At 48.3% G+C, this 25,972-nt stretch overlaps 2 protein-coding genes across 2 annotated transcripts in view; one reads left to right on the top strand and one right to left on the bottom strand.

Annotated features, from left to right (window-relative positions):
* Positions 1-13,090, bottom strand: part of LOC120043216 (RNA exonuclease 5-like) — a 33,908-nt gene extending 20,818 nt beyond the window's left edge. The window contains exons 1-11 of the mRNA XM_038987865.1: positions 13,006-13,090; positions 12,198-12,542; positions 11,848-11,974; positions 11,482-11,599; positions 11,069-11,176; positions 10,729-10,817; positions 10,152-10,267; positions 9,774-9,912; positions 9,197-9,291; positions 8,241-8,343; positions 8,019-8,119 (exon numbers count right to left, since the gene is read on the bottom strand). Of these exons, the coding sequence (XP_038843793.1) occupies positions 8,019-8,119; positions 8,241-8,343; positions 9,197-9,291; positions 9,774-9,912; positions 10,152-10,267; positions 10,729-10,817; positions 11,069-11,176; positions 11,482-11,599; positions 11,848-11,974; positions 12,198-12,436 (1,235 nt within the window). The 5' untranslated portion in view covers positions 12,437-12,542; positions 13,006-13,090. The remainder of the gene's footprint in view (positions 1-8,018; positions 8,120-8,240; positions 8,344-9,196; positions 9,292-9,773; positions 9,913-10,151; positions 10,268-10,728; positions 10,818-11,068; positions 11,177-11,481; positions 11,600-11,847; positions 11,975-12,197; positions 12,543-13,005) is intronic.
* Positions 13,091-13,131: 41 nt separating this feature from the next.
* On the top strand, positions 13,132-25,788 carry LOC120043217 (ERI1 exoribonuclease 2-like). The gene is made up of 9 exons (XM_038987866.1): positions 13,132-13,351; positions 13,555-13,619; positions 13,715-13,795; positions 14,148-14,275; positions 14,930-15,083; positions 19,094-19,194; positions 19,649-19,730; positions 22,624-22,712; positions 23,528-25,788. The coding sequence occupies exons 1-9, from the start codon at positions 13,329-13,331 to the stop codon at positions 25,433-25,435; spliced, it is 2,631 nt and encodes an 876-aa protein (XP_038843794.1). The 5' UTR covers positions 13,132-13,328; the 3' UTR covers positions 25,436-25,788.
* Positions 25,789-25,972: the final 184 nt, after the last annotated feature.

The following is a 25,972-nucleotide window of genomic DNA, read 5'->3' on the forward strand; positions in this document are numbered from 1 at the left end:
TCTGCTAGCCAGCACCTCTCCTAAACAGGTGTTCTACTCCCCTAGCCAGCACCTCTCCTAAACAGGTGTTCTACTCTGCTAGCCAGCACCTCTCCTAAACAGGTGTTCTACTCTGCTAGCCAGCACCTCTCCTAAACAGGTGTTCTACTCCGCTAGCCAGCACCTCTCCTAAACAGGTGTTCTACTCTGCTAGCCAGCACCTCTCCTAAACAGGTGTTCTACTCTGCTAGCCAGCACCTCTCCTAAACAGGTGTTCTACTCTGCTAGCCAGCACCTCTCCTAAACAGGTGTTCTACTCTGCTAGCCAGCACCTCTCCTAAACAGGTGTTCTACTCTGCTAGCCAGCACCTCTCCTAAACAGGTGTTCTACTCTACTAGCCAGCACCTCTCCTAAACAGGTGTTCTACTCCCTAGCCAGCACCTCTCCTAAACAGGTGTTCTACTCTGCTAGCCAGTACCTCTCCTAAACAGGTGTTCTACTCTGCTAGCCAGCACCTCTCCTAAACAGGTGTTCTACTCTACTAGCCAGCACCTCTCCTAAACAGGTGTTCTACTCTGCTAGCCAGCACCTCTCCTAAACAGGTGTTCTACTCTGCTAGCCAGCACCTCTCCTAAACATGTGTTCTACTCCCCTAGCCAGCACCTCTCCTAAACAGGTGTTCTACTCTGCTAGCCAGCACCTCTCCTAAACAGGTGTTCTACTCTGCTAGCCAGCACCTCTCCTAAACAGGTGTTCTACTCTGCTAGCCAGCACCTCTCCTAAACAGGTGTTCTACTCCGCTAGCCAGCACCTCTCCTAAACAGGTGTTCTACTCCCCTAGCCAGCACCTCTCCTAAACAGGTGTTCTACTCCCCTAGCCAGCACCCCTCCTAAACAGGTGTTCTACTCCCCTAGCCAGCACCTCTCCTAAACAGGTGTTCTACTCCCCTAGCCAGCACCTCTCCTTAACAGGTGTTCTACTCTGCTAGCCAACACCTCTCCTAAACAGGTGTTTTACTCCTTTAGCCAGCACCTCTCCTAAACAGGTGTTCTACTCTGCTAGCCAGCACCTCTCCTAAACAGGTGTTCTACTCTGCTAGCCAGTACCTCTCCTAAACAGGTGTTCTACTCTGCTAGCCAGCACCTCTCCTAAACAGGTGTTCTACTCTACTAGCCAGCACCTCTCCTAAACAGGTGTTCTACTCCCCTAGCCAGCACCTCTCCTAAACAGGTGTTCTACTCTGCTAGCCAGCACCTCTCCTAAACAGGTGTTCTACTCCCCTATCCAGCACCTCTCCTAAACAGGTGTTCTACTCCCCTAGCCAGCACCTCTCCTAAACAGGTGTTCTACTCTGCTAGCCAGTACCTCTCCTAAACAGGTGTTCTACTCTGCTAGCCAGCACCTCTCCTAAACAGGTGTTCTACTCTACTAGCCAGCACCTCTCCTAAACAGGTGTTCTACTCTGCTAGCCAGCACCTCTCCTAAACAGGTGTTCTACTCTGCTAGCCAGCACCTCTCCTAAACATGTGTTCTACTCCCCTAGCCAGCACCTCTCCTAAACAGGTGTTCTACTCTGCTAGCCAGCACCTCTCCTAAACAGGTGTTCTACTCTGCTAGCCAGCACCTCTCCTAAACAGGTGTTCTACTCTGCTAGCCAGCACCTCTCCTAAACAGGTGTTCTACTCCGCTAGCCAGCACCTCTCCTAAACAGGTGTTCTACTCCCCTAGCCAGCACCTCTCCTAAACAGGTGTTCTACTCCCCTAGCCAGCACCCCTCCTAAACAGGTGTTCTACTCCCCTAGCCAGCACCTCTCCTAAACAGGTGTTCTACTCCCCTAGCCAGCACCTCTCCTTAACAGGTGTTCTACTCTGCTAGCCAACACCTCTCCTAAACAGGTGTTTTACTCCTTTAGCCAGCACCTCTCCTAAACAGGTGTTCTACTCCGCTAGCCAGCACCTCTCCTAAACAGGTGTTCTACTCCCCTAGCCAGCACCTCTCCTAAACAGGTGTTCTACTCCCCTAGCCAGCACCTCTCCTAAACAGGTGTTCTACTCCGCTAGCCAGCACCTCTCCTAAACAGGTGTTGTACTCCGTTAGCCAGCACCTCTCCTAAACAGGTGTTCTACTCCGCTAGCCAGCACCTCTCCTAAACAGGTGTTCTACTCCGCTAGCCAGCACCTCTCCTAAACAGGTGTTCTACTCTGCTAGCCAGCACCTCTCCTAAACAGGTGTTCTACTCTGCTAGCCAGCACCTCTCCTAAACAGGTGTTCTACTCTGCTAGCCAGCACCTCTCCTAAACAGGTGTTCTACTCTGCTAGCCAGCACCTCTCCTAAACAGGTGTTCTACTCTGCTAGCCAGCACCTCTCCTAAACAGGTGTTCTACTCCGCTAGCCAGCACCTCTCCTAAACAGGTGTTCTACTCCGCTAGCCAGCACCTCTCCTAAACAGGTGTTCTACTCCGCTAGCCAGCACCTCTCCTAAACAGGTGTTCTACTCCCCTAGCCAGCACCTCTCCTAAACAGGTGTTCTACTCCCCTAGCCAGCACCTCTCCTAAACAGGTGTTCTACTCCCCTAGCCAGCACCTCTCCTAAACATGTGTTCTACTCCCCTAGCCAGCACCTCTCCTAAACAGGTGTTCTACTCTGCTAGCCAGCACCTCTCCTAAACAGGTGTTCTACTCTGCTAGTCAGCACCTCTCCTAAACAGGTGTTCTACTCCGCTAGCCAGCACCTCTCCTAAACAGGTGTTCTACTCTGCTAGCCAGCACCTCTCCTAAACAGGTGTTCTACTCTGCTAGCCAGCACCTCTCCTAAACAGGTGTTCTACTCTGCTAGCCAGCACCTCTCCTAAACATGTGTTCTACTCCCCTAGCCAGCACCTCTCCTAAACAGGTGTTCTACTCTGCTAGCCAGCACCTCTCCTAAACAGGTGTTCTACTCTGCTAGCCAGCACCTCTCCTAAACAGGTGTTCTACTCTGCTAGTCAGCACCTCTCCTAAACAGGTGTTCTACTCCGCTAGCCAGCACCTCTCCTAAACAGGTGTTCTACTCTGCTAGCCAGCACCTCTCCTAAACAGGTGTTCTACTCTGCTAGCCAGCACCTCTCCTAAACAGGTGTTCTACTCTGCTAGCCAGCACCTCTCCTAAACAGGTGTTCTACTCTGCTAGCCAGCACCTCTCCTAAACAGGTGTTCTACTCTGCTAGCCAGTACCTCTCCTAAACAGGTGTTCTACTCTGCTAGCCAGCACCTCTCCTAAACAGGTGTTCTGCTCCCCTAGCCAGCACCTCTCCTAAACAGGTGTTCTACTCCCCTAGCCAGCACCTCTCCTAAACAGGTGTTCTACTCCCCTAGCCAGCACCTCTCCTAAACAGGTGTTCTACTCCGCTAGCCAGCACCTCTCCTAAACAGGTGTTCTACTCCCCTAGCCAGCACCTCTCCTAAACAGGTGTTCTACTCCGCTAGCCAGCACCTCTCCTAAACAGGTGTTCTACTCCCCTAGCCAGCACCTCTCCTAAACAGGTGTTCTACTCCCCTAGCCAGCACCCCTCCTAAACAGGTGTTCTACTCCCCTAGCCAGCACCTCTCCTAAACAGGTGTTCTACTCCCCTAGCCAGCACCTCTCCTTAACAGGTGTTCTACTCTGCTAGCCAACACCTCTCCTAAACAGGTGTTTTACTCCTTTAGCCAGCACCTCTTCTAAACAGGTGTTCTACTCTGCTAGCCAGCACCTCTCCTAAACAGGTGTTCTACTCTGCTAGCCAGCACCTCTCCAAAACAGGTGTTCTACTCTGCTAGCCAGCACCTCTCCAAAACAGGTGTTCTACTCTGCTAGCCAGCACCTCACCTAAACAGGTGTTCTACTCCCCTAGCCAGCACCTCTCCTAAACAGGTGTTCTACTCCCCTAGCCAGCACCTCTCCTAAACAGGTGTTCTACTCTGCTAGCCAGCACCTCTCCTAAACAGGTGTTCTACTCCCCTAGCCAGCACCTCTCCTAAACAGGTGTTCTACTCCCCTAGCCAGCACCTCTCCTAAACAGGTGTTCTAATCTGCTAGCCAGCACCCTCCTAAACAGGTGTTCTACTCTGCTAGCCAGCACCTCTCCTAAAAAGGTGTTCTACTCTGCTAGCCAGCACCTCTCCTAAACAGGTGTTCTACTCTGCTAGCCAGCACCTCTCCTAAACAGGTGTTCTACTCTGCTAGCCAGCACCTCTCCTAAACAGGTGTTCTACTCTGCTAGCCAGCACCTCTCCTAAACAGGTGTTCTACTCTGCTAGCCAGCACCTCTCCTAAACAGGTGTTCTACTCTGCTAGCCAGCACCTCTCCTAAACAGGTGTTCTACTCCCCTAGCCAGCACCTCTCCTAAACAGGTGTTCTACTCCCCTAGCCAGCACCTCTCCTAAACATGTGTTCTACTCCCCTAGCCAGCACCTCTCCTAAACAGGTGTTCTACTCTGCTAGCCAGCACCTCTCCTAAACAGGTGTTCTACTCCGCTAGTCAGCACCTCTCCTAAACAGGTGTTCTACTCCGCTAGCCAGCACCTCTCCTAAACAGGTGTTCTACTCCGCTAGCCAGCACCTCTCCTAAACAGGTGTTCTACTCCGCTAGCCAGCACCTCTCCTAAACAGGTGTTCTACTCCGCTAGCCAGCACCTCTCCTAAACAGGTGTTCTACTCCGCTAGCCAGCACCTCTCCTAAACAGGTGTTCTACTCTGCTAGCCAGCACCTCTCCTAAACAGGTGTTCTACTCTGCTAGCCAGCACCTCTCCTAAACAGGTGTTCTACTCTGCTAGCCAGCACCTCTCCTAAACAGGTGTTCTACTCCCCTAGCCAGCACCTCTCCTAAACATGTGTTCTACTCCCCTAGCCAGCACCTCTCCTAAAAAGGTGTTCTACTCTGCTAGCCAGCACCTCTCCTAAACAGGTGTTCTACTCTGCTAGCCAGCACCTCTCCTAAACAGGTGTTCTACTCTGCTAGCCAGCACCTCTCCTAAACAGGTGTTCTACTCTGCTAGCCAGCACCTCTCCTAAACAGGTGTTCTACTCTGCTAGCCAGCACCTCTCCTAAACAGGTGTTCTACTCTGCTAGCCAGCACCTCTCCTAAACAGGTGTTCTACTCCCCTAGCCAGCACCTCTCCTAAACAGGTGTTCTACTCCCCTAGCCAGCACCTCTCCTAAACATGTGTTCTACTCCCCTAGCCAGCACCTCTCCTAAACAGGTGTTCTACTCTGCTAGCCAGCACCTCTCCTAAACAGGTGTTCTACTCTGCTAGTCAGCACCTCTCCTAAACAGGTGTTCTACTCCGCTAGCCAGCACCTCTCCTAAACAGGTGTTCTACTCCGCTAGCCAGCACCTCTCCTAAACAGGTGTTCTACTCCGCTAGCCAGCACCTCTCCTAAACAGGTGTTCTACTCCGCTAGCCAGCACCTCTCCTAAACAGGTGTTCTACTCTGCTAGCCAGCACCTCTCCTAAACAGGTGTTCTACTCTGCTAGCCAGCACCTCTCCTAAACAGGTGTTCTACTCTGCTAGCCAGCACCTCTCCTAAACAGGTGTTCTACTCCCCTAGCCAGCACCTCTCCTAAACATGTGTTCTACTCCCCTAGCCAGCACCTCTCCTAAACAGGTGTTCTACTCTGCTAGCCAGCACCTCTCCTAAACAGGTGTTCTACTCTGCTAGTCAGCACCTCTCCTAAACAGGTGTTCTACTCCGCTAGTCAGCACCTCTCCTAAACAGGTGTTCTACTCCGCTAGCCAGCACCTCTCCTAAACAGGTGTTCTACTCTGCTAGCCAGCACCTCTCCTAAACAGGTGTTCTACTCTGCTAGCCAGCACCTCTCCTAAACAGGTGTTCTACTCTGCTAGCCAGTACCTCTCCTAAACAGGTGTTCTACTCTGCTAGCCAGCACCTCTCCTAAACAGGTGTTCTACTCTGCTAGCCAGCACCTCTCCTAAACAGGTGTTCTACTCTGCTAGCCAGCACCTCTCCTAAACAGGTGTTCTACTCCGCTAGCCAGCACCTCTCCTAAACAGGTGTTCTACTCCCCTAGCCAGCACCTCTCCTAAACAGGTGTTCTACTCCCCTAGCCAGCACCTCTCCTAAACAGGTGTTCTACTCCGCTAGCCAGCACCTCTCCTAAACAGGTGTTCTACTCCCCTAGCCAGCACCTCTCCTAAACAGGTGTTCTACTCTGCTAGCCAGTACCTCTCCTAAACAGGTGTTCTACTCTGCTAGCCAGCACCTCTCCTAAACAGGTGTTCTACTCTGCTAGCCAGCACCTCTCCTAAACAGGTGTTCTACTCCCCTAGCCAGCACCTCTCCTAAACAGGTGTTCTACTCTGCTAGCCAGTACCTCTCCTAAACAGGTGTTCTACTCTGCTAGCCAGCACCTCTCCTAAACAGGTGTTCTACTCCCCTAGCCAGCACCTCTCCTAAACAGGTGTTCTACTCCCCTAGCCAGCACCTCTCCTAAACAGGTGTTCTACTCCCCTAGCCAGCACCTCTCCTAAACATGTGTTCTACTCTGCTAGCCAGCACCTCTCCTAAACAGGTGTTCTACTCTGCTAGCCAGCACCTCTCCTAAACAGGTGTTCTACTCCCCTAGCCAGCACCTCTCCTAAACAGGTGTTCTACTCTGCTAGCCAGCACCTCTCCTAAACAGGTGTTCTACTCCCCTAGCCAGCACCTCTCCTAAACAGGTGTTCTACTCTGCTAGCCAGCACCTCTCCTAAACAGGTGTTCTACTCTGCTAGCCAGTACCTCTCCTAAACAGGTGTTCTACTCTGCTAGCCAGCACCTCTCCTAAACAGGTGTTCTACTCTACTAGCCAGCACCTCTCCTAAACAGGTGTTCTACTCCCCTAGCCAGCACCTCTCCTAAACAGGTGTTCTACTCTGCTAGCCAGCACCTCTCCTAAACAGGTGTTCTACTCCCCTAGCCAGCACCTCTCCTAAACAGGTGTTCTACTCCCCTAGCCAGCACCTCTCCTAAACAGGTGTTCTACTCTGCTAGCCAGTACCTCTCCTAAACAGGTGTTCTACTCTGCTAGCCAGCACCTCTCCTAAACAGGTGTTCTACTCTACTAGCCAGCACCTCTCCTAAACAGGTGTTCTACTCTGCTAGCCAACACCTCTCCTAAACAGGTGTTCTACTCCCCTAGCCAGCACCTCTCCTAAACAGGTGTTCTACTCCCCTAGCCAGCACCTCTCCTAAACAGGTGTTCTACTCCCCTAGCCAGCACCTCTCCTAAACATGTGTTCTACTCTGCTAGCCAGCACCTCTCCTAAACAGGTGTTCTACTCTGCTAGCCAGCACCTCTCCTAAACAGGTGTTCTACTCCCCTAGCCAGCACCTCTCCTAAACAGGTGTTCTACTCTGCTAGCCAGCACCTCTCCTAAACAGGTGTTCTACTCCCCTAGCCAGCACCTCTCCTAAACAGGTGTTCTACTCTGCTAGCCAGCACCTCTCCTAAACAGGTGTTCTACTCTGCTAGCCAGTACCTCTCCTAAACAGGTGTTCTACTCTGCTAGCCAGCACCTCTCCTAAACAGGTGTTCTACTCTACTAGCCAGCACCTCTCCTAAACAGGTGTTCTACTCCCCTAGCCAGCACCTCTCCTAAACAGGTGTTCTACTCTGCTAGCCAGCACCTCTCCTAAACAGGTGTTCTACTCCCCTAGCCAGCACCTCTCCTAAACAGGTGTTCTACTCCCCTAGCCAGCACCTCTCCTAAACAGGTGTTCTACTCTGCTAGCCAGTACCTCTCCTAAACAGGTGTTCTACTCTGCTAGCCAGCACCTCTCCTAAACAGGTGTTCTACTCTACTAGCCAGCACCTCTCCTAAACAGGTGTTCTACTCTGCTAGCCAACACCTCTCCTAAACAGGTGTTCTACTCCCCTAGCCAGCACCTCTCCTAAACAGGTGTTCTACTCTGCTAGCCAGTACCTCTCCTAAACAGGTGTTTCTTTCGCCTCCAGGCTAATACAAGAGGAACCACATATGGAAAAGAGGGGAAGGGTTTGTTGGTCGTACCTGTTGTTGTTGTGTTTGTGTGTAGATGTTGCTCTGTTGACAGGAGGCTGGTACATGGTAGGACTCCCACCCCACAGCTCTTCACAATACAGCTCCACTACCTGATACAGAACACACAGTCTGGTTACACAGCCTGGGAGTCTGTGTGTGTACCTGTCGTGGTCCAGTGTGTGTGTGTGTCGTGTACCTGTCATTGTTATAGTGTGTGTGTGTGTCGTGTACCTGTCGTGGTCCAGTGTGTATGAAGTACTGGGCCAGTTCCAGGGCAGCCTGGGCGTCCTCTGTGGGGTCATGACCCTTCCTCTCCTCCGTCTGGATCTGCTTCCTGTGGGTCACAAACAGAAGAGTTGGGTGAAGTTCTGTACCTAGGGGATTCTGGAGCAAGAACACACTGGAATACTTTGAATAATTTATTTGGGTAAGTACATATTACTCAAACAGTTCATAGGTGAAGGGTGAAGTTGCCCCTAGACACTGATCTTGGGTCAGTTTAACATTGTCCCCCACTAATGGTTAATGTTAGGATTAGGGGAGGGGGAAGCTGATCCTAGACACTGATCTTGGGTCAGTTAAACATTGTCCCCCACTAATGGTTAATGTTAGGATTGGGGGAGGGGGAAGCTGATCCTAGACACTGATCTTGGGTCAGTTAAACATTGTCCCCCACTAATGGTTAATGTTAGGATTGGGGGAGGGGGAAGCTGATCCTAGACACTGATCTTGGGTCAGTTAAACATTGTCCCCCACTAATGGTTAATGTTAGGATTGGGGGAGGGGGAAGCTGATCCTAGACACTGATCTTGGGTCAGTTAAACATTGTCCCCCACTAATGGTTAATGTTAGGATTGGGGGAGGGGGAAGCTGATCCTAGACACTGATCTTGGGTCAGTTAAACATTGTCCCCCACTAATGGTTAAGGTTAGTATTGGGGGAGGGGGAAGCTGATCCTAGATCTGTACCATGGGGGAAACTTCACCCCAGAGCAGAAACACACACAAACATGCTGCAGTTCCTACCTATTATGGAGCACAGCGATGTGTTGTCAGTGTGTGTGTTGTCAGTGTGTGTTGTCAGTGTGTGTGTTGTCAGTGTGTGTGTTGTCAGTGTGTGTGTTGTCAGTGTGTGTGTTGTCTGTTGTCAGTGTGTGTTGTCAGTGTGTGTTGTGAAAATGAACTCACTTGAGCACGGTCTCAGCCAGCACCTTGAGTTTAAACCTCTGTCCAAACTCTCTCCTGTACAGCAGGGAGGTGTCAATCACATGGGGGTGGATCAGCTGGGAGGAGACAACACAACAGGTCACAGGTCAGGGCTTAGAGGTCAGGGGTCAGCTGAGACGAGACAACATGTCACAGATCAGGGGTTTTGAGGTCAGGGGTCAGGTGAGACGGGACCACAGATCAGGGGTTTTGAGGTCAGGGGTCAGCTGAGACGAGACCGGGTCGAATCTATTAGCGCTCACAGTAGCAAAACGCTTTTCAATGGATTTTTTTTTTGTTGACAAATTCAGGTAGGTCCCTCCTCGTTTTGGCCCGTTTAGTTCCTAGTGAATATGACCTGTGTGTGTATTCCAGATAGAAATGAATAGATCTGACATGATTCCTATTCTACCTGACAGTCATATCTGTTCTACGACATACATTTCTATCTGAACGTTCTGTAATGTTATATTCTCCTGAACAGGCCTCGGGCATTGCTGCTAGCTGCCATTGCAACCACTATCGTCATGGCTTCATTGGTAAACCACCAGCGACTCACATTCAGGGCACTGAGGTCGTTCTCAAGGGAGTGGCCAACCAGGACCGCGTCCCGGGGCAACACTTTCTTGAGCTTTGATTGGACTTCTCTTAGGGTGGTGGTGATTGGCTGCAGTATTGCACGGGTGATACCAGAGAACCTATCAGGGGAGAGGAGAGGTTACGTACAGATATTGAGAAGCAAACATGCACACACACACACGTAAACACACACACACACGTAAACACACACGTAAACACACACACACACACACACACACACGTAAACACACAAACACACAAACACACACACACACACACACACACACACACACACACACACACACACACACACACACACACACACACACACACACACACACACACACACTCCTCTTACTGTGTTAGGTAGTTTAGGATGCGGTTGGGAGGTTTGACCAGCTCATCCAGAACACAGCTCCCTCTGCTGTCTACTAGAGAGATACGTGTCAGCTCGTTACCCCGTTCTGTCAGACACTACACACACACACACACACACACACACACACACACACAGACACAGACACAGACACACACAGACACACACACACACACACACACACACAGACACCACACACACACACACACACAGACACACACAGAGACACACACACACACACAGACACACACACACACACACACACACACACACACACACACACACACGTAAACACACACACACACACACACACACACACACACACACACACGTTAGACACCGAGCAATAACTAGAGAACAAAATGAAGGTTTCATCTACTGTTAATAAAATCTATGAATGATATGACATGAATATGGGATGTCACAAATGGCACCCTATTCTCTATATAGTGCACTACTTTGAACCAGAGCCCTATGGCACCCTATTCCCTATATGGTGCACTACTTTGAACCAGAGCCCTATGACTGACTACTGTCAGTCATACAGTCATGTCCTCACCATCTCACAGTCCAGCCCATAGAGAGGACTACTGTCAGTCACACAGTCATCACTGTCTGTACACACAAAGCCTTCACTGCCAGGCATACCTGGAAAACACACCACAGAGAGACATGAGAGAGAGACCTGTGTGAGTGTCCAGTGTATGTGAGTGTCCAGTGTGTGTGTGTCCAGTGTGTGTGTGTGTGTGTGTGTGTGTCCAATGTGTGTGAGTGTCCAATGTGTGTGAGTGTCCAGTGTGTGTGTGTGTCCAGTGTGTGTGTGTGTCCAGTGTGTGTGAGTGTCCAGTGTGTGTGTATCCAGTGTGTGTGTGTGTGTGTGTGTGTCCAGTGTGTCTCACCGCGGACAGGGAAGTGTTTCTTGATCATCTCCTCCTGTGTGAGGAGGTATCCAGTCAGCCCTCTGGTCTCCAGACCAAACTTCCTGATCACTGGGTGCCACTGCAGACCTACACACACACACACACACACACAGGTACAAAACACACACAGGTACAAAACACACTCCGGAAATCAACATCCTAACAATTAGACCAAGAGGAAATTCCTCCTTCGACCGAGGGTGGCTGATTTTTAAGTCGCAGGCAGGGCTACCCATAACATACCTTCCTCAGGCAGGGCTACCCATACATACCTTCCTCAGGTAGGGCTACCCATAACATACCTTCCTCAGGCAGGGCTACCCATAACATACCTTCCTCAGGCAGGGCTACCCATAACATACCTTCCTCAGGCAGGGCTACCCATAACATACCTCCCTCTGGCTGAGCGCTCTCCTGGTCTCCTAGCGCATCAGCAGGACTATTGTTGACAACTTCACTGCTGAATATTCCAGAAATCACGTTGCCAGGCGATGGAGTATAACTGTGTCTCTGAGGTCAGAGGGTAAAAAAATAAAAATATGTCACGGTGGAATCTTATGCAATATGACTGACATAGTCCGTGTCCCAGATGTCACCCTGTTCCCTATAGAGTGCCCTACTTTACAACCCATACGGTTCTGGGTGCCATAGGGTCAAGTCAAAAGTAGTGCACTATATAGGCAACAGGGTGCCATAGGGTCAGGTCAAAAGTAGTGCACTATAAAAGGGAATAGGGTGGCATTTGGTTCTTGACTTACAGAGGTGTACTTAGTGCGGAGGTGTTTGAAGTGCAGGTAGTGTCTGTAGAAGTGGGCCTGGCTCAGTCCTTCTAGAAGGATCACGCTCACCCCTGACACCTTCTTCTGGTGGTGGAGGCGACACCAACTGAAACAGGTACAAGACAATAACATGTTATCGCTCATCAATCCACATGCATATCTATCATGTTATTATTGTGGCAGAATGTTTGCTTCAGTTCCTGTCGTGATGTGATGTGACATCCATCTCTATGCAGTATTGTTATTGCCTCGAGAGTCTAGACTCTGATCTAAGATAAGTTGAGGTGTTTGTTGTTATTGTTGTTGTTGTAGCTAGCTAGCTAACATACCTGGGTTGTTTCAGCCCACCGGTGTTCCCCAGAGCAGCAAACTGAAGCAGTTCCGTCAGATCTTTCAACGTGACCGGTTCCTGGAGACGGTCAAACGGCAGAGAGAGCAGTGGGGGTCGGGAACCGGAACGGTGGTCAGACTCTGGAACTCTGTGACTTTCTGTCTCTTTCACTTGTTTACTGCTCTCTGGTGTTGGGGAAGGTTCCCTCTTTCTCTTGAGACAGACTTGTGGTTCCATGCTTACGGGGAGAGTCCCAGGTTGGATGGAGGAAGGTTGTAGCTCCGAGAACAAGTCCTCATGAACGTCAGCAGCTGTTTTGGTTGGCTAGTTGTTGTGACTCAAACTGGACATGGATCGGAGTGAAGAAAGTAAATTATATCATCCTAGCTTTAACTCTTTTTTCCGAAAATATTAAGTTATTTCAGAATAGGACAGTTAGTTGAGCTGGCTAATTTATTAATCCCTGATTTTATGGAACAGACCCTGTATCGCCCAATGGAGTTTTCAGAAGATACATCTAGCTAGCGATCATATCCTAGCAACAGTCCCAACTGTGACAAAATTCCATTACATTTTATTTCATCATTGATTTAATAAGTCTTCCTTATGTCGTTGACTTGTCTGTTTTTTACTGGTGATCAAACTCTACACTACTGCATCTCTACTCGGTCGACGAGAAGTGATCGTGATTTGTTAATTTACAAAACCACAACAATCATACATACGCAAACAATAAGTAAATACAGTAGCATGTCCGAAGTCTACTAACAAGTTACAGTGTGACTAGTACAAATAAAGATCAATACCTCGTAGTGGGTCAATCTGTTTTGTGAAGTTCTCCTGCTTCGCCTCACACGTTTCACGGTTTCCATGCTGCTGATCGATCATCGCTTCCTGCTCGATTGTTTTTTCCTTTCAGCCCAAACAAGTCGAGCGCAGCAGAGTAACACAGATGCGACGAGAATTCAAAAAAAGATCACCGCGAATCCAACACTGCTTTGTTATGAAGTTGTATGCGATATTTTACCTGGTACTTTCTTTTTGAAGTCGTACTTTGGTTGTCACATTGTTCATATTTTAATGTACACTAGTCGTAACGAAGTTGAGTCCGTGGCCTGAAGAAAACGACATGTCTACAAAGAAACTGGCGAAGTAAGTAACGTTATCTAGCTTCCAAGCTAAAATATATCTAGACAGCCATACTTGCCGAGAAACAATGCAATTCAAATGCCGACTTGCCATGATTCTCATAAATGGTTTTAAGCGCTCCCATGAACATAAAAGTACAACGAGTAATATTCATAGTAGCAGGGGGTGACAAAACTGATGGGATGATGTCTGTTTTGTTATGGAAGACAACTAGGGTTTGTGAGGAAACGCAGCCAGTCATCAACTGGACAGAAGAAACCACTAACATCGAGTAAGAGTCTTTTAAAACGCCATACATGTTTGGTTTTCTGCTTGAATCAATGGCATCTCGTTCAACTTCCATCACTTTGACTTTCTACTTTCCAGATCAAATATTCCCATATCTGATTGTCATTGACTTCGAATCCACATGCTGGAGAGAGAGGAACAGCTATGGGCAGGAGATTAGTAAGTATACAGTACTTTGACAATAGTTGTGGTAATATCATACCTACATACTGTAACCATTGCACTTTTTTTGTCCTCCCCTCTCTCCCCCTTGCCTCCCCCCTTGCCTCCCCTCTCTCCCCCCTTGCCTCCCCTCTCTCCCCCCTTGCCTCCCCTCTCTCCCCCCTTGCCTCCCCTCTCTCCTCCCCTCTCTCCTCCCTTGCCTCCCCTCTCTCCCCCTTGCCTCCCCTCTCTCCCCCTTGCCTCTCCCCCTCCCCTCTCTCCCCCTTGCCTCTCCCCCTCCCCTCTCTCCCCCTCCCCTCTCTCCCCCCTTGCCTCCCTGTCCCTCTCCCCCTTGCCTCCCCCCATCTAGTTGAGTTTCCTGCTGTTCTCCTGAACACCTCTACAGGTGAGGTGGAGTCAGAGTTCCATACGTACGTTCAGCCGCAGGAGCACCCCATGCTGTCTGACTTCTGCACCGAGCTCACTGGAATCACACAGGTATTCACACTGTCTGACTTCTGCACCGAGCTCACTGGAATCACACAGGTATTCACACTGTCTGACTTCTACACCAAGCTCACTGGAATCACACAGGTATTCACACTGTCTGACTTCTGCACCGAGCTCACTGGAATCACACAGGTATTCGCACTGTCTGACTTCTGCGCCGAGCTCACTGGAATCACACAGGTATTCACACTGTCTGACTTCTGCACCGAGCTCACTGGAATCACACAGGTATTCACACTGTCTGACTTCTGCACCGAGCTCGCTGGACTCACACAGGTATTCACACTGTCTGACTTCTGCACCGAGCTCGCTGGAATCACACAGGTATTCACGCTGTCTGACTTCTACACCCAGCTCGCTGGAATCACACAGGTATTCACACTGTCTGACTTCTACACCCAGCTCACTGGAATCACACAGGTATTCACACTGCCTGACTTCTGCACCGAGCTCACTGGAATCACACAGGTATTCACACACACAGATGCACCCTCTTCATGCAGACACACCCTTCTTCCCTGTGGCCTGTTCAACAGGATGGTAACAGTTAGAATATTTGAAGCATTAGCCAACATCCGTGTGTGTTTTTCTTCTGGTTTTAAACCTGACGAGTGTTAGAAAACCTCTGTTTCTCTTCTACAGCAACAGGTGGAGGCCGGTGTTCCCCTTCACATCTGTCTGTCCAGGTTCTCCCGGTGGCTCCAGGCTCTGGAGCACCAGAGGGGTGTGGTCTTCCCCAGGGACCAGAGGGCTCCAGTCGCAGAGCAGCGCCCCTGTGCCTTCGTCACCTGGTCAGGTATAGTAGCTTAGGATAGTGAAGGTTACCCGGGTCACCTTCAAATGGGAAGAAACGTATTGATGCGAAAATCAGAAATTCTTATTTCCCTCCCTTTCTCTGTAGGCCCAGGTCTCATATGACTATATACTGCCTTTCTCTGTAGGCCCAGTACTCATATCTGACTATATACGGCCTTTCTCTGTAGGCCCAGGACTCATATGACTATATACTGTCTTTCTCTGTAGGCCCAGGACTCATATGACTATATACTGTCTTTCTCTGTAGGCCCAGGACTCATATGACTATATACTGCCTTTCTCTGTAGGCCCAGGACTCATATAACTATATACTGTCTTTCTCTGTAGGCCCAGGACTCATATGACTATATACTGCCTTTCTCTGTAGGCCCAGGACTCATCTGACTATATACTGTCTTTCTCTGTAGGCCCAGGACTCATATGACTATATACTGCCTTTCTCTGTAGGCCCAGTACTCATATGACTATATACTGTCTTTCTCTGTAGGCCCAGGACTCATATGACTATATACTGTCTTTCTCTGTAGGCCCAGGACTCATATGACTATATACTGCCTTTCTCTGTAGGCCCAGTACTCATATCTGACTATATACGGCCTTTCTCTGTAGGCCCAGGACTCATATGACTATATACGGCCTTTCTCTGTAGGCCCAGGACTCATATGACTATGTACGGCCTTTCTCTGTAGGCCCAGGACTCATATCTGACTACATACTGCCTTTCTCTGTAGGCCCAGGACTCATCTGACTATATACTGTCTTTCTCTGTAGGCCCAGGACTCATATGACTATATACTGCCTTTCTCTGTAGGCCCAGGACTCATATCTGACTTACTGCCTTTCTCTGTAGGCCCAGGACTCATATCTGACTTACTGCCTTTCTCTGCAGGCCCAGGACTCATATCTGACTATATACTGCCTTTCTCTGTAGGCCCAGGACTCATATGACTATATACTGCCTTTCTCTGTAGGCCCAGTACTCATATCTGACTATATACGGCCTTTCTCTGTAGGCCCAGGACTCATATCAATCAATCAATCAATTTTATTTTATATAGCCCTTCGTACATCAGCTAATATCTCGAAGTGCTGTACAGAAACCCAGCCTAAAACCCCAAACAGCTAGTAATGCAGGTGTAGAAGCACGGTGGCTAGGAAAAACTCCCTAGAAAGGCCAAAACCTAGGAAGAAACCTAGAGAGGAACCAGGCTATGAGGGGTGGCCAGTCCTCTTCTGGCTGTGCCGGGTGGAGATTATAACAGAACTATGCCAAGATGTTCAAAAATGTTCATAAGTGACAAGCATGGTCAAATAATAATCATGAATAATTTTCAGTTGGCTTTTCATAGCTGATCATTAAGAGTTGAAAAACAACAGGTCTGGGACAGGTGGCGGTTCCATAACCGCAGGCAGAACAGCTGAAACTGGAATAGCAGCAAGGCCAGGCGGACTGGGGACAGCAAGGAGTCACCACGGGCGGCAGTCCCGACGCATGGTCCTAGGGCCCAGGTCCTCCGAGAGAAAGAAAGAGAGAAGAAGAAAATTAGAGAGAGCCAAGATTTTCAAAATGTTCATAAATGACAAGCATGGTCAAATAATAATCAGGAATAAATCTCAGTTGGCTTTTCATAGCCGATCATTAAGAGTTGAAAACAGCAGGTCTGGGACAGGTAGGGGTTTCGTAACCGCAGGCAGAACAGTTGAAACTGGAATAGCAGCAAGGCCAGGCGGACTGGGGACAGCAAGGTGTCAGCATGCCCGGTAGTCCTGACGTATGGTCCTAGGGCTCAGGTTCTCAGAGAGAAAGAGAGAACGAGAGAATTAGAGAGAGCATACTTAAATTCACACAGGACACTGGATAAGACAGGAGAAGTACTCCAGGTATAACCAACTGACCCTAGCCCCCCGACACATAAACTACTGCAGCATAAATACTGGAGGCTGAGACAGGAGCGGTCAGGAGACACTGTGGCCCCATCCGAAGAAACCCCCGGACAGGGCCAAACAGGAAGGATATAACCCCACCCACTTTGCCAAAGCACAGCCCCCGCACCACTAGAGGGATATCCTCAACCACCAACTTACAATCCTGAGACAAGGCCGAGTATAGCCCACAAAGGTCTCCACCACAGCACAAACCAAGGGGGGGCGCCAACCCAGACAGGAAGATCACGTCAGTAACTCAACCCACTCAAGTGACGCACCCCTCCTAGGGACGGCATGAAAGAGCACCAGCAAGCCAGTGACTCAGCCCCTGTAACAGGGTTAGAGGCAGAGAATCCCAGTGGAGAGAGGGGAACCGGCCTGGCAGAGACAGCAAGGGCGGTTCGTTGCTCCAGAGCCTTTCCGTTCACCTTCACACTCCTGGGCCAGACTACACTCAATCATATGACCTACTGAAGAGATAAGTCTTCAGTAAAGACTTAAAGGTTGAGACCGAGTACTGCCTTTCATATGACTATATACGGCCTTTCTCTGTAGGCCCAGGACTCATATGACTATGTACGGCCTTTCTATGTAGGCCCAGGACTCGTATCTGACTATATACTGCCTTTCTCTGTTGGCCCAGGACTCATATGACTATATACTGCCTTTCTCTGTAGGCCCAGGACTCGTATCTGACTATATACTGCCTTTCTCTGTAGGCCCAGGACTCATATGACTATATACTGCCTTTCTCTGTAGGCCCAGTACTCATATCTGACTATATACGGCCTTTCTCTGTAGGCCCAGGACTCATATGACTATATACGGCCTTTCTCTGTAGGCCCAGGACTCATATGACTATGTACGGCCTTTCTATGTAGGCCCAGGACTCGTATCTGACTATATACTGCCTTTCTCTGTAGGCCCAGTACTCGTATCTGACTATATACTGCCTTTCTCTGTAGGCCCAGGACTCATATCTGACTATATACTGCCTTTCTCTGTAGGCCCAGGACTCGTATCTGACTATATACTGCCTTTCTCTGTAGGCCCAGGACTCATATCTGACTATATACGGCCTTTCTCTGTAGGCCCAGTACTCATATCTGACTATATACTGCCTTTCTCTGTAGGCCCAGGACTCATATCTGACTATATACTGCCTTTCTCTGTACTCGTATCTGACTATATACTGCCTTTCTCTGTAGGCCCAGTACTCATATCTGACTATATACGGCCTTTCTCTGTAGGCCCAGTACTCATATCTGACTATATACGGCCTTTCTATGTAGGCCCAGGACTCGTATCTGACTATATACTGCCTTTCTCTGTAGGCCCAGTACTCGTATCTGACTATATACGGCCTTTCTCTGTAGGCCCAGGACTCATATCTGACTATATACTGCCTTTCTATGTAGGCCCAGGACTCATATGACTATATATGGCCTTTCTCTGTAGGCCAGGACTCATATCTGACTATATACTGCCTTTCTCTGTAGGCCCAGTACTCGTATCTGACTATATACGGCCTTTCTCTGTAGGCCCAGGACTCATATCTGACTATATACTGCCTTTCTATGTAGGCCCAGGACTCATATGACTATATATGGCCTTTCTCTGTAGGCCAGGACTCATATCTGACTATATACTGCCTTTCTCTGTAGGCCCAGGACTCATATCTGACTATATACTGCCTTTCTCTGTAGGCCCAATACTCATATCTGACTATATACTGCCTTTCTCTGTAGGCCCAGGACTCATATGACTATATACTGCCTTTCTCTGTAGGCCCGGGACTCATATGACTATATACTGCCTTTCTCTGTAGGCCCAGTACTCATCTGACTATATACTGCCTTTCTCTGTAGGCCCAATACTCATATCTGACTATATACTGCCTTTCTCTGTAGGCCCAGGACTCATATGACTATATACGGCCTTTCCAGTGGATTCCTTTTAGGTTTAGAGAAAATAAGGACATTTGCACACTTTAGTACAGTCTCAAACATTTAATGTGGATAACCTTGTTCAACTTGATTGATTATCTGTGTTGTGTTGTTTCAGACTGGGACCTGGGGGTGTGTCTGCTGTATGAGTGTAAACGGAAGCAGCTCCACAAACCTGCTGTTCTGAACATCTGGATAGACCTGAGAGCTACGTACAGGGTAGGTGATGTGTTAACCCAGTCTAACTCAGGTGAGAGCTACGTACAGGGTAGGTGCTGTGTTAACCCAGTCTAACTCAGGTGAGAGCTACGTACAGGGTAGGTGGTGTGTGTGTGTGTGTGTGTGTGTGTGTGTGTGTGTGTGTGTGTGTGTGTGTGTGTGTGTGTGTGTGTGTGTGTGTGTGTGTGTGTGTGTGTGTGTGTGTGTGTGTGTGTGTTAACCCAGTCTAACTCGTGTGTGTGTGTGTGTGTGTGTGTGTGTGTGTAAACCCAGTCTAACTCGTGTGTGTCTCTCTCTCTCTCTGTATGTGTGTGTGTATGTGTAAACCCAGTCTAACTCGTGTGTGTGTGTCTCTCTCTCTCTATGTGTGTGTGTGTGTGTGTAAACCCAGTCTAACTCATGTCTCTCTCTCTGTGTGTGTTAATCCAGTCTAACTCATGTGTCTCTCTTTCAGCTGTTCTACAACCGAAAACCCAAGGGACTGAATGGAGCTTTACAGGATCTAGGGATACAATTCTCTGGACGGGAGCACTCAGGTACACACAGACCAAAGACATCTCTCTATTATAATTTATAGTGCTGAGCTTCTCTGGACGGGAGCACTCGGGTACACACAGACCAAAGACATCTCTCTATTATAATTTATAGTGCTGAGCTTCTCTGGATGAGAGCACTCAGGTACACACAGACCAAAGACATCTCTCTATTATCATTTATAGTGCTGAGCTTCTCTGGACGGGAGCACTCAGGTACACACAGACCAAAGACATCTCTCTATTATCATTTATAGTGCTGAGCTTCTCTGGACGGGAGCACTCGGGTACACACAGACCAAAGACATCTCTCTCTTATAATTTATAGTACTGAGCTTCTCTGGATGAGAGCACTCAGGTACACACAGACCAAAGACATCTCTCTATTATCATTTATAGTGCTGATCTTCTCTGGACGAGAGCACTCAGGTACACACAGACCAAAGACATCTCTCTATTATCATTTATAGTGCTGAGCTTCTCTGGACGAGAGCACTCAGGTACACACAGACCAAAGACATCTCTCTATTATCATTTATAGTGCTGATCTTCTCTGGACGAGAGCACTCAGGTACACACAGACCAAAGACATCTCTCTATTATCATTTATAGTGCTGAGCTTCTCTGGACGAGAGCACTCAGGTACACACAGACCAAAGACATCTCTAATATAATTTATAGTGCTGAGCTTCTCTGGACGAGAGCACTCGGGTACACACAGACCAAAGACATCTCTCTATTATCATTTATAGTGCTGAGCTTCTCTGGACGAGAGCACTCAGGTACACACAGACCAAAGACATCTCTAATATCATTTATAGTGCTGAGCTTCTCTGGACGGGAGCACTCAGGTACACACAGACCAAAGACATCTCTCTATTATCATTTATAGTGCTGAGAGATTAACAGAAATTCGTGTTGTTTTTGTTTTTTTAAACAACTAATTGACCGACTTCGGTTCAATTATTTAAATTCCATTTAGGTCTTTTTTTTGCTTCTTCTGTGAGCTCAGTGTGTAGTTTCTCTAGAGATGCATCAGATCCGGCCTGAACTGTGAGATGTAGTAGGGAGTTGTAGTTTCTCTAGAGATACATCAGATCCGGCCTGAACTGTGAGATGTAGTAGGGATTTGTAGTTTCTCTAGAGATGCATCCGATCCGGCCTGAACTGTGAGATGTTGTAGGGAGTTGTAGTTTCTCTAGAGATGCATCCGATCCGGCCTGAACTGTGAGATGTAGTAGGGAGTTGTAGTTTCTCTAGAGATGCATCCGATCCGGCCTGAACTGTGAGATGTAGTAGGGATTTGTAGTATCTCTAGAGATGCATCAGATCCGGCCTGAACTGTGAGATGTAGTAGGGAGTTGTAGTTTCTCTAGAGATGCATCCGATCCGGCCTGAACTGTGAGATGTAGTAGGGAGTTGTAGTTTCTCTAGAGATGCATCCGATCCAGCCTGAACTGTGTGATGTAGTAGGGAGTTGTAGTTTCTCTAGAGATGCATCAGATCCGGCCTGAACTGTGAGATGTAGTTTCTCTAGAGATGCATCAGATCCGGCCTGAACTGTGTGATGTAGTAGGGAGTTGTAGTTTCTCTAGAGATGCATCAGATCCAGCCTGAACTGTGTGATGTAGTAGGGAGTTGTAGTTTCTCTAGAGATGCATCAGATCCGGCCTGAACTGTGAGATGTAGTAGGGAGTTGTAGTTTCTCTAGAGATGCATCAGATCCGGCCTGAACTGTGAGATGTACTAGGGAGTTGTAGTTTCTATAGAGATACATTAGATCCGGCCTCAACTGTGTGATGTTGTAGTTTGCAACAGGCTAATATTCCACATAGTTTAGCGTATACAATGTGGTAATTAACTACAATAACCATAATCCATTGCTCGTCTACTTGTCCGGTCTGTTTTATTTTATGCCTGCTACGGAAGAGGCTGAGGAGAGCAGCTGTTGCTTCACATCTCTCTACCTGAAAATACATGAGCTAAGTGATTGATAGTTGGTAATCAGCAGTGAGAAAAGTTTGCCTTATTTACTTTGAGGAACTACAAAATAGTGTTTTTTGTCAGGCAGCAGCTCTATATAGATCAACCAAATGTTATATACACAACAACTGAAATATTGTATTAAAGTGAATAAATGGTTAATAGGGGATGGGCAGTGATGGGCAGTCCCTACCATCATGGGACTTTTAGTAATAGTTGGATTCTGTGTTACAGCATTCATCCCACATAATCGAAAGCCCTGATTTATTTTTTAAATAATCGAATTGAAACCGAACCATCCTCAAAAAAAGCACTAATCGCTCAGCACAAGTGGCTGGCTAGCTAACTATTAGCATTCTCTGCACTAGTGGCTTGGCTAGCTAACTATTAGCATTCTCTGCACTAGTGGCTTGGCTAGCTAACTATTAGCATTCTCTGCACTAGTGGCTTGGCTAGCTAACTATTAGCATTCTCTGCACTAGTGGCTGGCTAGCTAACTATTAGCATTCTCTGCACTAGTGGCTTGGCTAGCTAACTATTAGCATTCTCTGCACTAGTGGCTGGCTAGCTAACTATTAGCATTCTCAGCACTAGTGGCTTGGCTAGCTAACTATTAGCATTCTCAGCACTAGTGACTTGGCTAGCTAACTATTAGCATTCTCTGCACTAGTGGCTTGGCTAGCTAACTATTAGCATTCTCAGCACTATTCATTTTAATAACATTAGGATCAAAACATACAAGACTCCAGTCATCATTGTCAGTTACTGTGAATAATATACATCTTGGTTCAAGGTCTGGATGAAGCCCATAACGGTTACAATGAACAACATTCATATAACACAATGAATATTTCTCTTAAGCATTTTTGAAAGTCTGGACACAAAAATATTTTTTGTTGAATGTTATTTGCAGGTCTGGACGACGCCCGCAACACGTCCCACCTGGCCTGGAGGATGATGAGGGATGGCTGTGTGATGAAGATTACACGCAGTCTGGAGAGGGTGAGTGGCTTCCTGACAAACCCCCACTACTACACCCCCAGTACTAACGACCCCACCGTGCTGACGACCCCTGGACTACTGTACTACGCCCCTAAAGACTCACCCAGGGGCGACCTACATTGAACCCCCTTGGATTTCTGTCAACGCCCCAGAATACCCACTCCTCCTCCCGTAAAGACTCACGCAGGTGACTCACCCCCGTTCCATACACACCTGGTTCGTATTCATTAGTGCAAATGTAAAAGGTTTTGCAATGAAAATCAGTTTCTTATTGGAGTTCAGGAAGTCACTCGTTGTTTCGGGTCAGTTTTCTTCTGTTTGGTTCCTCTGTTTACTGGACTGACTATCAATAAAGTTTGTTAAAAAAATGTTTTGATTGGGCCTCCCGAGTGGCGCAGCGTTCTAAAGCACTGCATCTCTGCTAGAGGGGTCACGACAGACCCTGGTTCGATCCCGGGCTGTTTCACAACCGGCCGTGATCGGGAGTCCCATATGGCAGCGCACAATTGGCCCAGCGTCGTCCGGGTTACAGGAGGATTTGGCTGGGGGGGGCTTTCCTTGGCTCATCGCGCTCTTGTGAGCCGGGCGCCTGCAGGCTGACCTCGGTCGTCAGTTGATGCGGCTGGCTTCCGGGTTAAGCGGGAGGGTGTTAAGGAGCGAGGTTTGGCGGGTCATGTTTCGGAGGACACATGACTCGACCTTCGCCTCCCGAGCCCGTTGGGGACTTGCAACGATGAGACAAGATTGTAATTGGGGAGAATTTTAAAAATATATATATATAATGCATTGATTTATTTTATTTGTTTACCTCTTAGGCACCTTTGAAGACCAAACCCCTGTTTGGAAATGGGAATGGTTGTCCTAGCAACAAGGGGGATAACAAAACCACTATCAAAAACCCCTCCAAGACGACAGAGAGCGGCGGCCATCTTGAAAATCGACCCAACAGCAAGCCAGTTAGCAACACAGACGTTGTTGAAACACGACCCAAGCCTTCAGACAACATGGCTCCCAACACAGAGGTGAACTCCAACTTAACCGCTGAACCTGTTCAGTATCAGAGTATTGTTTCACCAAAGACCCTTCTAAATGGTCTGACCACTCCAATGTGTGGTAGTAGTGGCAGCAGCAGAACAGTTCGAATAGGAACGATACGGTCCGTCTCCTCTCCTATGACTTTCAATATCCCCTCTCCTCATCACTACATCAACAGCCTCGTTCTGGTCTCCACCACTGTCAATTGCATTACCCATCTACCCCAGCCAGACCCGACCCTTGACCCGGAAACAGGTAGTATGGAGGAGGACGTGCCCATCTTGGTGGAAACGGAGTCGTGCGGTTCGTATGACGACGTGGTATTGGAGGAGGACTGCGATGTCATGGTTGGTGACGAGGATTCTGTTGCTGATGTGTACACAGAGAACGAGAGGTTTGAGGTGGATGATAGCTCGGTCTGTGGGAGGACCTTGCTGTGTCCAAGCCCAGTACATTCAAATCCTGGTAGAGGTCCAACCAACAGTAGGCCTAGTTCCAATACCACCAACACGTCCTGCCAACATCTCACCAGACTGGTACACAAGACCGATAGTAGAACGTCCTCCAGTAACTTGGTGTCTTTGAAGGCTGAGACAACAAGGACCTACAACCCCTCTGCACCCACTAGTCTGTCCACTTCCTCTTTTGTCAAACCCAGACCTGTTACCCCTGGCTCAAACCTCTCAGATACACGGTCAAGACTGACCACGGAAACGTCAATCTCCTTTGTGATCGACAAGGACGAATCGAGAACATCCTCCAGTTCTGCAAAAGCTGAGACAACGAGGATATACAACACCTCTGGGTCAAATAGTTCATGCAGTTTCTCCTTTGCCAAACCCAGACCTGTTACCCACGATTCCAACCGCTCAGCTACACGGTTAAGACCTCAAACGGCAACATCGAACAACTCCTTTGTGATCTACAAGGACAAGCCAAGAGCCTCAAATACCTCTTCTACATCCAGTATTTCTATCTCATCCAATACCTCAACAGCATCCAGTCATTCCTTTGTCAAACCCAGACCAGGCCTCCAGAGCTCCAACCTCCATGCTACACGGTCAAGACCTCTCACAACAAAAAACCCTGGGAACTACTTCACATCCATGTCCTCTACTACAAACCTTCCTAATCCTTCTTTCGTTAGACCCAAACCAGTTACCACCAGCAGTAACCTCTCTGCTTCACACACACAGACACCAAACAGCTCTGCATCCAATCTTTCCTTTGCCAGGCCCAGACCTGTTGTCCATAACCCTAACCCATCGACTTCACGTTCAAGGCTGCACGCAGAGATGCCAAAAGCATCTTTCACGATCCACAAGGACTCCTCTTGCCTCTCTTCTGTCTCTCGTACTTCTGTCGGTGGATCGTTCTCCATCCTCTCCTCGTCCGTTAACCGGTCCTCGTTCCCGCCGACCCGCAGCACCAAGATCACGGCCCCGCTGTGCGACTGTGGGCGGCGAGCCAAGCGTCTAACGGTGTGTAACGGCGGCCCGAACCAAGGCCGAGCGTTCTACTGCTGTGCGGTGCGTAAACACGGCCCTGGGGGGACCAGGAAGGGATGTGAGTTATTTAAGTGGGAGTCTGCTCTCCTCCAGGCTAAATCACCAGCCTCCGCTGCCGCCTCCATCGCTCTGTGTTTTGGTCTCAACTCCAGTGTTGTTCGTCCCCCTGTCATCATCTAGGATGAGATATCAGTTAGCTTGAGGTCATAGGGAGACTCTCAATAGCAATTTCCTTCTCATCCAATGGGTTTGTGAGGTGGCGAGGAGAGGACACGAGGAATCAAGGAAATGTAATTGAGATTCTCCTCACAAAGGTGTCATATTTTAAACTGTACTTTATGAAAATATGTATGATGTGTGTTGAGTGTATGATTTATGTCCACATACTAAATCTGGTGCATTCATTGACCAATATCCTGTACAGTTTCTAAATAGAATTGATCCTCATAATGTGAGATGACATGACGTCATGATGAAATGTTAAAATACTTTTTAGGTCGGCATTGTCATAATAAAATATGTCATGAATTGTATTAGATGGGTTCTATTGTTGTAAATATAACAGTTGAGGTAATCATGGCAGCATCCCACATTAATGTGAAAGTGTTTATTTTTGTGACTCCAAAATGACACACTACGTTATGTACCATTCATTTATATTCGTTATAACATAATCTGAAACACAACCAAAAAGGAAATGCAAATGGAATATGATAT

Source organism: Salvelinus namaycush, unplaced genomic scaffold, assembly GCF_016432855.1.
Source record: "Salvelinus namaycush isolate Seneca unplaced genomic scaffold, SaNama_1.0 Scaffold88, whole genome shotgun sequence".
NCBI classification, from domain to species: Eukaryota; Metazoa; Chordata; class Actinopteri; order Salmoniformes; family Salmonidae; genus Salvelinus; species Salvelinus namaycush.